This window comes from Copadichromis virginalis, linkage group LG14 (assembly GCF_057382275.1).
Source record: "Copadichromis virginalis isolate Kocher_CV1m ecotype Utaka linkage group LG14, C_Virginalis_male_GT1.1, whole genome shotgun sequence".
Lineage (NCBI taxonomy): Eukaryota > Metazoa > Chordata > Actinopteri > Cichliformes > Cichlidae > Copadichromis > Copadichromis virginalis.
The window spans coordinates 24201021-24220069 of NC_140631.1; the positions used below are offsets into that span (position 1 = coordinate 24201021).

Below are 19049 nucleotides of genomic sequence, written 5' to 3' on the forward strand. Positions count from 1 at the left end.
ACCGTACTCATTGTGTCAAAGCTTCACTACTTTAACATGAAGGTAAATAATACATGCCCAAACAACCGGAAAACATAGCAGGATGGATATGTAAGGAAATTTTGACAAAACATAATGTGGCTGATACGAATACACAACTTCACCAATAAACACCTTCAAGTAACTACAATCAGAGAGGCAGTTTATTTTTAAAAAAAAATCTAAATCTACAGCTATTGAAATTAAAAATGTTTAGTTGTCACAACCACACCTCTGGACATTATACAAGTCCCAGTGTTTAATTAACTACTGGCTTTTATACTCCTTTTAAACATCAAACAGCATGATACCTGTGTGTACTTGGGTGCTGGTGAGACATTTCATTTTTGGTTGATGTCCGAATGAAGACACTTTCCACATGGTACTGTATGCTGGATCAAAACTTGATTGTACTTTTCTGGATTATTGATTCAGAATTAGAATTAGAATCCATTTTATATTCTGATTCTGAATCATGAATGCAGAAAAGTACATTAAAGTTTGAGAAGATCTGCAAAACCACTGTCTACTCCGCCCACTTTCTGTTCGACCCACTGCTGTCTGCTCGGCGCCTCGGGTCAATAAGGTCCCACACCTCCAGACCGACAAACAGCTTCTTCCCCTGGGCCATTCGGACTGTTAACAAACACTATTCCCCCACACCCCACCTCTCACCAGTCTGACCCATGGCCTGAATAACCGTCATCACTCAGGCCACTCACTCATACGAACTCTATTCAGACCAAATCTTTTCTTTGCACTACCACCAAACAATTTTGGTGCTCAGAACAGTCAGAGTACGCCTCTAATAAAATTGCGCTATCATAAATGTGGTATAAATGGTGACCACATGCAGTTTTATGAGGCAGCCAGTTTCCCTAAAATTTCAATATAGAAGGTACTGAGACTCAGGAATGTTTAAACGATAATATTGTTGTGTTGAAGACATGCAGTTACAGAACACACTGTAACTGCAGACCACACTGCTGTAGCCATCTATGCATAAAAAAACATTATCTCTGCATCAGACTAACAAGCAGCTCGATGAGAGGACATCAGAAAAGTTTGCTATCATTGCATTTAGGGAGGGAAGATGCTTCTGTATATGATTCTCTGCATATCTGAGCCAGTATATGCATGGATTTTAACCTGCCATTGATGTTGTGTTTTATTTCACCCTAATCAAAGCACAGCCAACAAAAGCTGTTTTTCCCCTCTAGCTCTCCACAGGAAAAAAGCAGGGCATTTCACAGCATTCATAACTATATTTTAATGAATCGAGCCATAAGCACAATCACTGGCACAAGTTCGTGGACTTCGCATAGTTTTGAAAAAAATGACTGATATTAATTCCTTTAGAGAACGCGGGCATGGTGCTTACGTGCTGGAGGTGTAAAATGGTTTAGAACAGGGAGAATAAATTACTCTAAGTTTGGGGTTGACATCAATCACGAATAATCAAATCATCTCCTCTAATTCCCTTTAAAAGCAGTGCTCTCTCCACCATGCCCTGACTGTAATGGATGAGGAGAGTCAAGATCTGCTGCACAAACACCGCTACTTCTAAGAGGAAATTGATGTCCTTGTCGAAGAGATGCAGCGCCGTGTGGTGCAAATGTGGGACGAATAGAAATAAACAATGAAAAAAATGTCCCTGATTCCTCCCCGGAGAAAATAAAGGCCAAAGTATTAAGTGTTAGTTATTGTAGATTAAATACCTCGCCTAAACAGAGCTACAGCTTAGGTGGGTGACTCATCATGTATGCCTCTGAGTATTTGAACTTAACAATCAGTTGGTTTATGAATTCTACAGGGAGCCAGTATAAATAGACCGTGGCCAAAAAGTGGCATTCTGGACCATTTGCAAGCAATTCAGGAATGTGCTGCTTAAGAAAGTGTAAAGGAAGTAATGTAATTATGAGATGATCCAAAGTTTTTAGCATCAACTGAGCATCAGTACACAATAACATCATATCTATCTGTCTACTCATGTAATCACTACCTCCCTTTTCCAAGATCCCTTAGTAATAGTATTCCAATGACATAATTCACATTTTATATTTAAAGGCATTTAACAATCATTTCTGTGTGATAATTTACTTGCTAAAGGGTCCAATTTTACATATTTCAGATATAAAATAATGCTCACTTGATTCACACGTTATTCCTTGACTTATGTTTCATAACCTAAGTGCAAAATTGATACAGAACATAAAGATCTTTCTGCTGCAGTGACGTGACAGCTAAAACAGAAACGAATGTCAGGGCAGAGCAAGGCGTGAGACCGTGTCAGAACAAGCAATCCATCTCTGATGCAAGGACTTTCATAAGAGGTAGGCTGGCAGTAGATAAGAAGCTGGTTAATGCCATAATCACAAGGGTTATAGATGCTGTTTGGTCTACTGTTTGTTTTATAGGCTGGCACGTGAACAGATGACAACACAAAACAAACAACCAAGGCCCTGATTCCATTTAAGCTTCAGCCAGTATTCTGGTTATACTTTTCATTCTACATCATCGCATAACTGAAAAGGATAGCAACCCTGTTCGCTCTCACATTCCTCCACCTCAGCGTGTGGCAATGCCCCATTACACATCCTCAAACATCATCCTGCAGCTTGTAATTAGTTTGTTAATAATTCAAGTGTAAATGTTTTTATGTTTGTGTGTAGCTGATAATAGCTAATGTGTGGGGTTTTTTTAGAGTGCATTTAGGGTATGTGTGCATGCACATGACCAAATGGGCAATATTTATTTCAATTTGTTCTTATCTGTGGAGAACACATTAATTCAGGAGGCTGTGTTTTGTGTGTTTGTTGGGATGTGTGGGTTAAAACTAAAGTATAAGCGCGCTACGTATTCACTGTGACTTTATCAGATTTGGTGAATAATTTATGCGGTAGGCTCAGGAGCAAAATAGTGTGCATAATTGCATAACATCACTCCTATCTGCCATTCCTGCCATTAACTAAATGATTGGTCTCAGCACCTGCCCCGCTAATTAAAACCTTGGAGATTAATCATAAACTTTCCCCCCTCAGTCAGCGCCTGAGGATGGATTTGTATGTGCATGTATGTGGGATTAATTCTGCTCATAATTTCCTCTCTACAGTCCTGGACAAACATTTTCCAATTACATGATTGATGTATGCTATAACAAAGAGCCTTTTTCTTTCTCTGCACATGCGGTATTCTGTAATTAAGCACCGTTTCTTTCTGTTATACCCTCATTACCTTTGTTGGCCTCAGATCGAATCAAAGAAAACTGAGCAGTTTGAGTTGACTCTTGTAACAGGTGGTCGCCGAAAAAGAGGTTTAGCTGAAAATGTACCCTGTGGCTTCAATTCCGTGAGTACACATGTCTGAGTGTCATTAACCTAATGGCTCCCATACTAATTAGAAGCAGAGAGATTAATCATTAAATCTCCTCTTGTGGCTCCTCAGCTGGACATCTTGGTCTCTGCTTTAGCATCCATTCAAGCCAACATTTGCATTTTTCACCACAGAGGAACCAATGCTACAATTCAAATGATATGTCAAAGCACTGCAGGATGCTTCCCTCACAGTTATTTACTCTCCTTCCTTTCGGACACGCTATCTTCTCTGCTCTTCCAGTAACAGTGTGTTAAATGAGTTCATAGATGCCAGCTGAAATCAGAGCATGCGAGGGCAGAATGAACCTGACTGGAGGGCACAATGACTCAGCCATGGTGGCTCTAGCAGCCAGCCTTAATAAGTCCCTGTGAGCGTAGATGGGGCTGAACTGAGGGAAGTGACAGTGTGATGCTGCTGACATGTGGGTATTACCTCAGCAGGGCTAATTACACTATTAGACCCTACCTGTGGGCTTCAATTTTGCTGATCCACCTTACATGCCCCTGGTGTCTGGAGCCACATACAGTGCATAACAGTGGTCACAGATGTGAACAAATACAAGCACACAAACTAGAGCCCACTCTCTCCAGAAAAACAGTAATTTTAATACTGGTACTCCAGCAAATGATTTATTTCTATTGCCAAAATTCAGCACCAAAATAGGAGGCCATGCTTTTTACCAAAGCACGTTTTCCTACACCCAAGTGCTTTGTATCTAATATTCACTGTACACATTGATGAACACATCTGAGATCATGGGGATCTCTCCCAAGACTGGAGATTGCAGCAGCCAAGGATCACACTACCAACCTTTTGATTATGATAATCTACGCTACCTCCTGAGCTACAGCCAACCTGACCCAACCCAACCGCAGTCACAAAAGCCTAGAGAGCAGTTGGCAACCTGGTTGCAAAGAAAATGCTGCATCAAAAACCTCTTTTCAACTGTTTTGGTTACATGAAAAACACCCACTTGTCCACAAACACTTGGTGACTAACCATCAGTGATGGTGAAACTTGAGAAAGTGCAATGCAAAGTGTAAGTTGAGAATGTTGGGGTGGTTGTAGCTCAGGAGGCCATCTACTAATGTGATGGTTGATGGTTCCATCCCTGGCTGCTCTAGTCTGCATGCCAAATATCTTTGGGCAAGATAGTAACCCTAAGTTGCTCTTTGATTGTGGGTGGACGATAGAAAGCTCTTAAGCATAGAAAAAAAGTCTTTATTTGAATGGGTGTGAATAAGACATGTTGTATAAGGTGCTTTGAGTGCTCGAGTAGAAAATATGTAAGTAAGTAGTAAGTAGTATGTATGTAGTTTTTCTCCCCTTCAGAGTAAAACTTCTGCCTTCTGCCACTGAAACCAACATATTCCAATACTTTTATTTTGGAGGTGAATAGTCTTTGTTTCTGCTTTGTGTTGCAAATTTGGGTGTAGTGATGGACGCAGACCTAAACTTAGAAAAACACATTAAGACAATAACAAAATCAGCTTACTATCACCTCAAGAATATTTCAAGGATAAAAGATCTGATGTCTCAACAGGACCTGGAAAAACTAGTCCATGCATTCATCTTTAGTAGGCTTGATTACTGTAACAGCATCTTTACAGGTCTACCTAAAAAGTCAGTCAGACAACTACAGCTCATTCAGAACTCTGCTGCTCGAGTCCTCACTAAGACCAGAAAAGTGGACCACATCAGTCCAGCTCTGAGGTCTTTACATTGGCTGCCTGTCCGTCAGAGGATAGACTTTAAAGTTCTGATGCTGGTCTATAAAGCTCTGAATGGTTTAGGACCAAAATACATCAGTGACCTCCTGACCCAGTATGAACCTTCCAGATCCCTCAGGTCATCTTGATCCGGTCTTTTATCAGTTCCCAGAGTCAGAACCAGACACGGAGAAGATGCATTCAGCTTTTATGCTCCTTATATCTGGAACAAACTCCCAGAAAGCCTCAGATCAGCTGAAACACTCAGTTTATTTAAATCCAGGTTGAAGCTTCACCTGTTCTCAGCTGCATTTGAATAAAGCACCAAATCCACACTGTTTTACTGTTAAGCTTAAATTTCAAAACTTACATCTTAACTAATGATTTTATCTACTGTTCCTTTCCATTTTAAATCATGCTTTTTATTTGTTTTTGTTTTTTTAATGTCTCTATAAAGCACTTTGAATCATGCTGTTGAATTGTGCTATATAAATAAACTTGCCTTGCCTTTTCTACAGTTTGACATCTGCTTAATAAGTAGCTGGTGAGTGTTAGTAGGCAAGTCTCTATACAAAGTACGGGCAACCATAGAAACCAAAGCAATCACAAGGAGGTTTTTGTTGCAGCATCATCTTTGACACCCAGCGACAACAAGCAACATCCTGCATGTTGGGTAAATACACATTTTTCCCTAGCAACCAGTGGTTACCACGGGTCTCTAGACCTACATGACTGAGCCCATATAGGATGCGGTATTCCTTATTAAACATTTAATGATGACAGCACATTTTGTATTCAATACATTTATCTCACAACAAACTATTCCTCACTAAGAGCTCGCATGATGCCAGCCTGCCAGGTAGATGGTGCAGGGTCAGACTCTGCTGCTGGGAAAGAAAAACCAATTTAATTTACCCCACCGAGAATCCTCTATCGTGTTCTCCCACTGACTTCGGAAAAGAGAGCAAAGAAGCAGACAAAGATTCGATTTGAGTTCTTCCTGTGGAGATACTCCTGTTGCTGCCCCCTCAGTAGTCCGGGATGCTCTGTAAGTGTTTTAGGAGTAATGTAAAAAATCTGAACATTTTATGTTCAACACTCCTCAGACTGGATCTCATGCATTAACTGTGAGGACAGCAGCAACTTTAGGGCAGCATATGTGAGTATTTCGTTATTACTATCTATGAAGTTTCATTTTCTCTGATAATGACATTAAGTTGTCTTAATAATGATTCAAATTTGATTGAAGATTATTTACATAAATCAGTTGATTGTCAGCTAAACAAGAATTCCAGCTGTCTTCTTAAGAGTTTAATTGAAAACATTGTTTTATTTAATGCTTGGAACTGAGAAACTTCAGTAACAAACGCACATAGAAAAATGTTTGCTATTATCTGATTATCTGGCAAAGCCTCCTGGGTTTTAAATGCACCTTAGAACACACATGCATCAACATTACAATGAGCGGGTGGAGGGAGGTTTGGAGTCTTCTCTCAACCCCGTTCTCTGCGACCTGCTGGAGCAGGGGGGCTAGGAGGAGGAGTTGGCCGTCCGACTGCGGTCTGGAGTGTGGAGCCTTCCTGCTGCTGCGGAGTCGGGGCGGTCTGCCTCCCCCCACCGCAGGGAAAAGGGAAACACCACCTGGGTCTGGGTGCAGTTCCCCCCTCCAGGGGCGGGGGCACCTAGACCCGGTTTGTAGAGTACGCTTGGGAAGTGTGATCGTGTGTACAACGTCTCTTTATGTCTGTCTCCACGTTGGTTGAGTGTGGAGTAAGTGCATATGAGAGCATGAGGGTGGGAATGGATGTTTGTATCTGTGTGTGCCTGTATGTCTGTGTCTATATGTCAGGTTGGGTGTCAGGCGCCACCTCTCTGGGGACATCTCAGGCCCTCCAAGGTTTGGAGGCCTATCTCCCCCTACCACCACTTCCCCTGCCAGTGGCGGACCCCCTCAGACATCGGTGCGTTGGTGGTTCTTTGTGTCCGGGGATGGGCGTCCAGGTACACACCGGCTCACTCCTTGGCGGCCGCTTATCGGGGCCTGGAGCCTGGGGCTCGCTCGGGCCACTTCGGAGGTGGGGTGCCCCAGGTGGGGTGCCTCTCGACCTGGGGCTCGGTCACTCAGGCGCAGCTGGCTGCCGGCGGAGCTCACGGGCGCATCACTGCAACTCCCCCTGGCTTCTGCTCCGCGGCTGCTGAGTGAGCCCTCATCTGGGACTCTCCTCAGCTCTTTCCGGGACAGTGGCGCAGCTGCCCCTCTGTTGGTCTTCCTTGGTCTCTTGTGTTCTGGGGGCCTCTGGATGTCTGGAGTTTTGATCTCCTCCACACCTGCTTCACGCCCTGGAGGACGGGGCTGTGGCCCCCCCACACCCTCTAGCAGATTATTACATGAAGGAACCTTTTAAAAAAAACAAAAAACAAACGCGTCCATGCTCACAGGTGTACACACGGGTGATCACACCCACAAACTACACCCTTTTTGGCTCCTACCTCAAAGCACACTGTGTTCTGTTGATCTTATGTGCTGCACAATAATGTTTAATATTTAGTATTTACTGTCATATTCCCATATATCATTGTGATGTTGTTTATTCTATTACTCTTGTTCTCTTCTGCTTGCTTTCTTTTTTCTTTCTCAGCAGGTGATCCAGGTGATTGATATATGCATTTTTTTTCTCTGCCCGTTCTGTTGGTTTTTGTCTTTTGCCCTTCTCCCCCGTCCCTCTTCTCAGCTGTTTCTCTTTCCCTCTTTCTTTCTCCCCTTCTTTCCCCCAGTCAAGTCTGTCCCGTATTCAGTAAGTGAAAATAAAATAAACAATAAAAGGTGAATCAAATGGACCATTACGGCAAGGCTGGGATGGTCAGTTTGGTAAAGTAAATCCGTTGGGCATCTTTCTTTGCCTTTAGACAACAATTCTGATGGCAAAAGAGCCAAACGGGACAGGCCAAAAAAAACCAAAAAAAACAAAAAAAAAACAAAACAATGATGGCCCGGACTTCATTAGAGATCATGGTGCGTTGTCTTCTGCCTACATTTCTCTGAAGACCACCTCTCTGTCGAGGAGCACCACCACCTCTTCGATGAAGGTTTCCTCTCCCTACGAGTCTAACCTGCTCCATATTTGAACAGTGCAAAGTCTCAATTAAATGATAGACAAATGTATTAAACTGAATAATAAGAGATGCAAATCAAAAATTTGATAGTGATAACATTATGAAAGGCAGTAACTGTGAATGAAACATTTATTTAGATGAAACACTTATTTTGTGTAGTGAAAAGGATATTTTGTCATTATGTGTGTTGTACTAACACAATTGCAAATATGCTGAAATGTTTGAAAAAGGTGCACTTATGATGATCTGTTGTGATATAAGTACTAAGAGTTTTGAAAATGTACCAATTGCTTGTGAAAACTGTGCCAAACCAATAAAAAAAACCTGTAACCTGAAAAAAAAAAAAAAGAAGCAGACAAAGATTCGATTTGAGTTCTTCCTGTGGAGATACTCCTGTTGCTGCCCCCTCAGTAGTCCGGGATGCTCTGTAAGTGTTTTAGGAGTAATGTAAGAAATCTGAACATTTTATGTTCAACACTCCTCAGACTGGATCTCATGCATTAACTGTGAGGACAGCAGCAACTTTAGGGCAGCATATGTGAGTATTTCGTTATTACTATCTATGAAGTTTCATTTTCTCTGATAATGACATTAAGTTGTCTTAATAATGATTCAAATTTGATTGAAGATTATTTACATAAATCAGTTGATTGTCAGCTAAACAAGAATTCCAGCTGTCTTCTTAAGAGTTTAATTGAAAACATTGTTTTATTTAATGCTTGGAACTGAGAAACTTCAGTAACAAACGCACATAGAAAAATGTTTGCTATTATCTGATTATCTGGCAAAGCAGATCTATGAGTACCAAGCTAGAAGTAGAGCCATTACACCATTTTCTGGATTTTAAAAACTGCTGGTATTTTTGTTACTGGTGTGCTTTGCACTGACAGACGATAACATTTAAAAACACTCACTCAAATGGATCGTTTTTTCCCCTATACGTACATATCCATATGTTATTTAGATGTTTTGAATAAGCTAAACTGAAAGCAAATCTTAATGAGAATGTGCTAAGCATGTTTAATACCTGGGTTAACCGCAGTACTAAACTGCTGCCTCTCGAAGCATCAAATTAATAACTTTCAGGCATCTGTTAAAGTTGCCGTTTGGTCTTTCCCTCTGGACATGTACAACTGGGAGGAGACCACCAGACACATACAAAATGCATGAGGGATTACATATCCCAGCTGATCACTGATGACTTGGGGATCATTGGGACAGCTGAAGGAAGATGGTGGGGAACATTGTCGTCGTTCTCTCTTTTTCTTTCTATTGCACTTTGACAAAATAATAACAAATGTGTGAATAAAGCCAACAAAACAGATATCTTGCCTCTTGAGTTATCCTCGAGAACATATATAATAAGAAACCGATGATTCAATTAAATGTCAGGGAGTGAGATATCTATTTTTCATACATCCCCCTGCCAGCCATTGCATAACATAGTCAATAAACAGCTGTTCAAGCTGTTTATTGACAAGCTATGCAATCCCTGAAATTACCTTCAAAGACAATCAATTATACAAATTGCTTACTGGTTTTGCAGTGCAATAACACAAAGTTAAAATACACTATATGGAAAAAAGTACTGGGCTCCCTATATATAATAAGATAAGATAAGATAACCTTTATTAGTCCCACACGTAAAAAATTTGTTTTGTTACAGCAGAACGTGATCAGTGCATAGTTACATAGCAAAAATTAGAAAAACACTGGAATAGGATAAGATGATAGGAATAAGATACTGTACTCAATAGAATATAATAAAATTAAATAGTATATACAATAGAATAAAAATAGAATGCAAATGCTATATGCAACTGAGTAAAATATAAGGTTGTCAGAAAAAGAGTATTGCACTTAGTGTTATTGCTATTGCACATGTGTGGATGTGGATGTGTGTGTTTGGTCAGTTGCAAAGTCTTTGTTGTAGAGTCTGACAGCAGTGGAGAGGAAAGACCTGCAAAATCTCTCTGTCCCACATCGTGAGCCTGGCACTGAAGGAGCCGCTCAGTGCTGAGAGTCTCCTGCATGGGGTGGGAGATGTTGTCCAGAAGGGATGATAGCTTAGCCACCATTCTCCTGTCTCTCACCACCTCCACTGGGTGCAGTGGGCATCCTAGAACAGAGATGGTCCTCCGGATCAGCCTGTTCAGTCTCTTCCTGTCCCCAGCAGAGATGCTGCCACCTCAGAAAACCACATCATAAAAGAGTACAGTGTACATATAGTACTCCTGTAGTACACCTACAGGAACTGCTCAAGCATGGAAACTAATGCCATGAAGCTCCCAGCGCAGTGTTTGTGCTGATATTAATGCCAGAGAAGCAGTTAGATCCAGCAGATCGTCAGCTACTTTTACATACAATGCAATGATTGCAATGGTGGCATGTTATTATACCATGCTCAGTGTCAGTGAGCACTTTATAATGACCTACTGTTTCAAAAATGTTTGTAAAGAGCATCTATATAGCTAGATGCTCTTCATTTCATACACCTGTAGCAATGGCTCTGAAAATACCTTAAGTGTGGCTTAATACTTTTTTTCATATAATGCAAAGTGACTTAATAAAATAAAGCACCAATAAAAAAAAGTGAGCATATATAAAAAATACTGTTTATGTCGCATGTTCATGTATGAGGAGCGGATAATTTGCTTTCATATTCTCCTATTAAACCAGCCAGAATGGAGAGTCTCTGCAGGGCAAGACAATGTTGGTAGTGTTGTTGAATATTGCTCTAATTGTAGCGAAATCCACGTGAAAGACAGAGCTACTAAAACCCGTTTTTAATCATTTAGAGCTGTTTCACATTATGTTCTCGGGGCTGCTGTAAGGTTGGTTTATGTGCGACACGACCTTATGCACAGGAAGTGTGTTTGCCTCTTCCTGGTGAGATTACTGCCTCTAATCGTGTAACGGTTTTGCTCTGTGATGGTGACAGACCACAACAAAGACATCCTGGCCCTGAACTGTGAGGACTAGTTCTTAGTGCTGGGAAATCCTGATTGGTTTTTGAACTAGAAGAAAAGATTCTGAAGAACCACTGATGGTAGGCCAAGCCAGGGAGATACAGGATGGTCTTTAAAATGGTATAGCCAATGATATTATCATAGAAGATGTGTAGAAGTGTGTCAAGCCATTCCTTTGGATTTCAGATAAGCGCTATGCACTGTAATGCTTAATTTATGGTACCTTGGTTGTGTCTGTTCGTGGAGGTATTTTCCTGAGGAGAACCTTTTGGGGCAAGTGGTCAGCTGCCACTAAAGTTCTCCATCAAAATATTCCAAAATCACAACTGCACAGTGCTCGCCATGCATTGGTGAAAGGCTGAGATTTGCCCAAAAAAAAGAAAAGAAAAAGAAAGCACAGACAGTGACTACAGTGGACACTCTTTTTTCACTTGGTTTCACTTCAGCTCTTTAGATGTAAGAACTTCTGTCTCAGCTGGCTGATGGACCAACAACAGCAGAAGAAAGAGTAGCTTGTAGACAAATTGTACCACATATTTTTGGCTCTGCCCCCAATCTAACAACAGACACTCTCTGCAGGTAGAAAGGCAGTGCAAAGCTGCCCATGGACTGCCAACAGACTGCCCACATGACACCACTGCTGAACCATAATTTCCCCATTAGTCCTACCTGGGTAGTAGATAATAGAGACAGCATTAAAAGACCTTTCTCATTTCAAGACACAAAGAGACTTCAGCTTATTTCAGTAAGTTCCTTTTCATTTGATCAGTTTTGTCATTTTGATTTCATTCATCTTAACTTATGCTCAAAAAGAGCACTGTCCATGAGCTAAGCCTTATGTTGATGTATGCAGTCATTATTCATGGGTTATATTGAGGCATTGATTAAATTTCTTTATAAACCCAGCTAGATGTTTAGGGACTTTGTTGAAATTGAAGTTGCACTGGACCTGAATAGCTCAGCTCTTCTTTTTTTTCTACATTTTAAATCTCAGTATTACAAAAAGAAGACACCAGCTCATAACAGCAATGTGTGTTTAGAAGATGACTGTCTGGAAATAAGCATAAGTACCAAGTTATTAGCTGAACAGAATTACACAGGAGACACTTTTTCACTTAACTAATGGCTGAATACCACCCACAGCAACAAGCTGCACCATATGGTAGTGAACCAGCATTTTTAGGCAGTGTTTGCAGTTTGTCTTCTTGTTTTCTCATTTTGTTCTTTTATAATTGTATTTTGGCGATTGATTTCACCTCTTTTATTTCTTTTATTTGGTTAAGGCTTCACTTGTCATTACTTTCATTTTTTTTAAAAGGAACAATGAAGGAAAATCAATTTGTACTTTCCCAGGCTGATATCGCAACTCCACTGCAACTTAAACATTGTTTATCCCATAATTCGTTCCCCACCACAAGGCAGCAATAAAAATGCCAGAAGACATGTTTCCTTATCAAAATTGAAGTAAATAGACTTACTTTGCATCACATGGTTTAATTAATATACAAACAAAAGTAGATCCTAATCCCTGGATTTGCTAAGAACATGGCAGACACAAAGAGAAGTTCCTCAGTTCACCTACACTGAGCTTGCTGCTGGCTGCTAGCTGGTCCTGGTGGTAATGTGTGAGGGACAGGAGGTTGTTTTTGGCACTCACACATTCAGAGAAGGCCAGACAGTGACATTATGCCAGCCAGGCAGGACTCTAGGGACGGCCATGTTAAATACCATCTCCTGCAGCTCAAATGGCAGAGTTGTAGTGGTGTTTTGGGTTATGTGTTTGTTTGTGTGTCTCTGTGGGTTGTGAAACGTGTATATGTGGCTGTGTGTTTGTACTTTTGCATATCTATGCCTTGTACTGGAATAAACTAGCAATGAATGGGGTTCTGTGCAAAGATGACATTAGAAGAAATGTACAAAAACAGGCCAAGCACCTAATTATCCATCAACGATGCAACATTGAGATAAATATAAACCACCACTGCTGTGGAGCTGGTACAATCAGGTGGAGGGTGGTAGGGAAAACTGGGAGAAAGAAAAGGCATGCGGCTGCAAGCTACTTCTCAGATGATATTCACAAACAAGGAATGATTTGTTCTTGGTTGTGTTGATAGAGTAAACTCTGAAACTCTGCTGTTTTCAAAATACAGAAAATGGTTTGGGGCATTATGTGACAATCCAGCAAAAAATTCTGCAAACAGCAGATGTGCTGTGACAGAGCTACTGTATGAGACAGAACAGACAGGGTAGAAAAACAGTGAGTGATACATAAATGCCTTGTTCAAAAATAAGAGATGGTGATAGCGCTCAAAAATGACAGTTTGAACTGATTCCATTTCGTCAAGGTTCAAAATACTGGAAAGATAAAAAGACTTTTACACACAAGAGAAGTAAAGGGAAAAGACAAAAGATCAAGAAAGGATGTGCATTTATCAGCCATGAGCTTTTTTCTTTTTTTTTTTCTTCTGAACAATTAGAATTGCATTTGTACATCATCTAAAGAGGCACTCTTATTTTTAATGCACCCTTTGGATTTATTTGCTTTTTTTAATAGTCTTAATATAACCACATGGCCATTTGTACACAGCTTCTGTGCTATTAACTTGCACCCTTCTAACCTGCACACAGATCTCACTTTCAAGTGTTCTTGTTAAAAGAACAGTTGAAAGCTGACCACTGAGAAATCACAGCAGGGAACAGTTTGGGAGGCGCAGAATCAATGTCATTCTGAATCTCTATCTCAGTTTCACTATTAATACTATTAATTTCTATATGTAGTGCACACACACACACAACCCCGTTCAGCTATCTTAGTGAGGACCTTCATTGACATAATGCTTTCCCTAGCTCCTTACCCTAACTCTAACTGTTAAAAATGAATGCCTAACCCTAACCCTTACCCTAAACCTAACCATAACCTAATTGTAACCTTGACACTAAAACCACATTTTGATCCTCAGAAAAGGCCTTTAAATGCCTTCAAATTTGTGAGGACCGGGTTGTGTGTCCTCACAAGTGACTGTTGGTTCTCACAAAGATAGCTAGACAGGAACACACACACACACACACACACACGAACAAGCGTTTCCAACCTTAGACAAGGGTTCTATACATAAATGAAGAGACAGTCAATCACACTTTTGGTAGACGGGGAGCAAGTGACAGGGAGTCAGAGAGCTGCTGACTGTAGGAGAATAATAACAAGATGGACCAACCTCCATCGGTTACCAGCATACTCTAGCAGTTTATGTGACTTTTGAAGCAGACTCTCCAGTGAAAAATCTAGTCTTGGTCCACCGATCAGCCACTATTTCCAGAACCACAGTACTGCAGTGGTTTTGCTAGATTTTAGCAATTGCTTTAAAATGTTTGTTCAACAGTCCCAACAGTCACAGTCAAAATAGTTGCAGAGTTGCAAGTGCCGCTTACAACAGTGAAAAAAGGGCAAGATTAGGATAAGAGTCAGATTTTTGCTATGCTCAGATTACTTTTATAGTTAAATATTTAAAAGAGCTGCAATAAACAGAGAGGTAATCAATGTATCTGATAGGTCAGCTGACACGCGTCTAATTATGCACCTTAAATTTCGTTTAATATGCAGGTGGAAGGGTGGGTATGTGCAGAGTTAGAATAATAGGTTTGTTTTGGGTCTAAGCTTGCTTTAGTGGCTAATTGCTTAAAGCTATACTGTATCACTGTACACAGCATACACAGTAAACAACAGCAAACAGTAAACAGTATATAGTATTAAGTTTGTACCAGCCAGATACTCTTAAACTATAATGTTGTCATGAAAGTCTATGGTGCATTAACTGTTGTGTGGCTGACTGTAAAACAACTATAGATTATAGACTGTAGTTCTGTAGTATCTTACAGACAATTAGGACTGTGTCACATTCACACATTAATTTTGTAGCCTGTTGATACCTCAGGCCATGTGTTACAGACATGTGAGGAAACATGGCTACTTTTCAACATTTGTGATTGAATTCCTCCAGCCAGTTTTATCGAGACTGTGGAGACTGCAAAGATTAGGATATCCAGCTATCTGAGCTGACAGCTCTGAAGCAACAAAATGTCAATTCCCACTCAACAATTAAAAACTTAAATGCACTCATTCACTGATATTTCAAGTAGAATGAAAAGCATGCACTGTATAGAGTGGAAGCCATTATGTTTTGCAATTTACCTATTCGAAAGGAGAGCGGGCCACCAAAGGTGCTTCTCACCCACATGGCTAAGAAGAGCAGAAGCGCCCAGGCTGTGAGCATCTTCTATGACTCCTCATGGGTCCTGCCCCGGGGGTGCCCCTGTCACAGCCACCTGAAGAATATACAAAGAAGAGAACACCATTTATACATCAGCAGGCATCAAGTTGGACACGCACACAAGCCACATCTGTGCAGAATAGTGATAAGCCTTCGGATATACAGTGCCTCATCTCTGTTTTGCTCATGCCATCTCTCATTGCATGCTAGGAATCTATTAGTGTCAGTGCGAGACTGCAGCTAAGTGAATTTTAAGCCTATGGGAGTTTTAATGACTTTGCTGTTTTTTCTGTATTACTTGGCAACAGTCTTTTTAAATTTTTTTTAGGTCTTTGTTGTTTTGTTATATATTTAAACATAAAATCCATTTTTTATCTCCCTGGTATTGAAGCAAAAAGTCACATAAGGTGACTTGAAGCATCCTGAACCAAATTTCTGGGTCTGTATTAAACCCTCTGAGCTGTTTCCATCAGGAGTTATAAAGGACCGAAAATCAAAGGGGATATATTTGACTTCCATTTCCCAGGTGGACAGCAATATGACTCCAAATGAATCATAATGTTGTTCCCTGTTTCCCGCCTGCGTAAATAACTAACTGTTTGCTAAAAAGGTTTGCCATACCAGCGAGTCTGCCCACAAGAGGCACAAAATGGAATTATCGTAGGTAATAGCTAAGAAATAGTTTCATTTTTAATAATTTTAGTATTAAATTTCTACTAATTTTATTCTATTTTATTTGTTTTTCCCATGTGCAGTTAATGTCCCTTAGATGCAACCATTTCCTATATTTTCTTTATATTTTCCCTCACCTAACTGCATGCAGCTCTATCAGACTAAACACTAGAAAATCAACAGATGCCATAATTAATTCTCAACATGATTCACAAATGTAAACCATTAATGCGTTTGACGGTATTTTTAACCCTATTTTACCTCATCACACCTTCTTAAAGTGATTCTCAGATGTTCACTCTTCATCAAGGTCTGACGTTATTCAAGCTGACATTTACGAAGCTTAAAGGAGTGGGTGGTTCTGGTACGCAGCGATAGAGGATGGCGTCTTCTCTTTGACAGTGTTTTATGTTCCAGATCAGAAAGAGACTTTCTGTTTTTTTTAAAGGGGGATCTAGGGTGGGGGGATGGGGGTCAGGGACAAAGTCACTGCAACCACAGTGACTGTTTTCTGTTATAAAGTACACTACAGCTGCGTAAAATACTTTATTTTCAACAAAAAACAAGCAAAGTTTCTTTCGGCTCATCCTACCAAACAGAGTAAGCCAGTTAGGTGCGTGGAGGGCAAAGCATCCAAATGTCAGACAGCATGAAGATGGCAGACAGCAAGGCTATTGCAGCTGGACTGGAAAGAGTAAGGTCCTCTATATTTATGCAGGCACAAAGCCAGTAGAGGTGCAAATGTAGCCACAATATCATTTTCAAAGGGAGGAAGCTGACAGTCCTGCGTTTGCACCTGTGTGATTATTCTGGATGCAGGAAGACACTCTTTGGACTACAGGACGTGCTTATCTAGAGTGTCTCAGCTGGGTAACTGGACCAGAGATGGACAACATTTAAAGAGGGAGATTTGAAGATTGAGTCAGTGTCATGCAAATCTTAGTATCGGTTCATTTCAAAGTTGTTTCATTTAATCTACACACTTTCTCGCAGATTTTAGTGTTTGCTGCTATGTGTAGCATGTTTTTGGTTAATATGCCATTTCTTAGCCAAGGCCAGAAAAGTAGCATGTGAGTATAAAACCAGATAAATAAATGAGTCACAATGCAAGTCTTACCATGGCATGAAACTTTCTTAATGTGTTTGTTTTTTTAATTTGTTTTACAGTACTGTAATTGGGTTAAAGTTGACTGGAATTAGCATTCCAACACGTTCTATTGATGAGCCATCAAGTCTGACAGGCAGGTTAATAAATATTACTTTCACATATGTGTTATGTGATATTTTCACGTGTTACAACCTGACATGGCTTCCAGTGACAGCATGGACAGCATTGCTCAGCAACAATAAAAATATCGCAGGTTTACATACGCCCTCAACACATTCCTTTTCTCATTCTCGTGACGCATTCAGGGTGCAGATGTAACTGAAGTTGCAGTTGTGGTACTTTGGCATTTCTTTAAATGGCAGGTTATTTTAAATTCAGCTTTTAAAATAACGCAACAAGTATCACCAAACACACAACTTGTTTCTGCACAGTTTGTCACACAGTTTGTCTGCTAGTTAAATGTACATTTGCTGTATTTCCCGAGAGAGAAAAAAAAAGTTAATGAATGCCATCTCAGAGATAAAGATGTAAGAGAGAGAGAACAGAGAGGAACGATCAGAGATTATCGACAAAGACAAGGACTCCAGCATGTAATGTCCTAATTCACTTTCAACTTTTTAAATTAGATCTTTAATCTGTGCATGATGTGCTGCTGAATTAGGTTTTTTGTGAAATGTCATGCAAAAGAAACTTAAGTTTACTAATTATGCAGTGGATTTAAAAGTTCCATGAAAATACTGTACTAGGCAGTTTGGTACACTTTAGTGCAGGTTAAGCTGGTCAATATGCAGTACTGTGGTAAAGGTCGCAGTGATGTTCACGGTTTATGTTAGGTTACAACCAGGGTAATAACATCAGTTTACCAAAAAATATACAGATCAGATTCACTCACTGAATTTCACCTCTTACTCTTGCTTTATACAGTCTAGGGTTGGAAACCTGCCCCATAGCTTATGAAACATCTGCTCAAACTCTGAGCATCTCACAGCAGCAGCATCACAGGTCAGCTGATCACAGCCTGAACACAAACTCACAAAATAAGTTTTTGTGTGAATTAATTGAAGTAATTCTTCTCCCCACGGTGCGCTGCTACACCTTAGCATTCCCCACCTGCCAAATCAGGCTTTAATAAGCCCTCACTGTACTGTACATGTTGCTTCTGAACTCACTAACTAGAAGGAAAAGAAAGGTAAAGGAAAGTGAAGCAAAGTCCTTTTAGGAACAGAGCAGACACACAGATGATTATTTTGCAGATGTTTCTGGAAATGTATGGATTAGTGAACAATATAAGCAAAAGGAAAAAAGAATAATTCCCCATTAACTGCACTGGTCATTACATGAGGTTTATCTGGATCTGCATGTAGTGTTCATATTACCAATATAAACCTTAAGCAGCTCACCGCCTAAGATGGCAATAAGACCGTCCCTCTCTGTTCTCGCACTACCTTACTGTTATTGCTCAGGAGCCCAGAGGAACAGCTGGATAGGACTGTCAACACATCAAGATCATTTCACAGACTTTTTCTAGGAAAACTATGCAAATAACAGCTGTCGAAGGTCTTCCCTTGAGGTGTTCAGCAGAGAAGAAAAACAGAAAAACAGCACTGAATGACGCCCATTCCAAAATTAATTGAGTACTGAATATTCCTTGCAGCTTATATCATTATGCACACAGGGGGATTACGGCGCTTTATTGTTCAATTAGACTGACTTTACAGCAGCATGTTTTCAACAATGTAAAATACGTTCATCCAGCTAACACCTGATAACCCAGTGTAGAACGGGGAAGACTGAACAGGAAGTGAAAGATTTTTTT

At 40.3% G+C, this 19049-nt stretch overlaps 1 protein-coding gene across 2 annotated transcripts in view; it reads right to left on the reverse strand.

The window, feature by feature from the left end:
- grik4 (glutamate receptor, ionotropic, kainate 4) overlaps window positions 1-19049 on the reverse strand; it is a 370076-nt gene that overhangs the window by 169055 nt on the left and 181972 nt on the right. For both annotated transcript variants that reach the window (XM_085430050.1, XM_085430049.1), the window contains exon 3: window positions 15375-15508. In XM_085430050.1, coding sequence (XP_085286176.1) covers window positions 15375-15456 — 82 coding nt within the window. In that variant the 5' untranslated portion in view covers window positions 15457-15508. The remainder of the gene's footprint in view (window positions 1-15374; window positions 15509-19049) is intronic.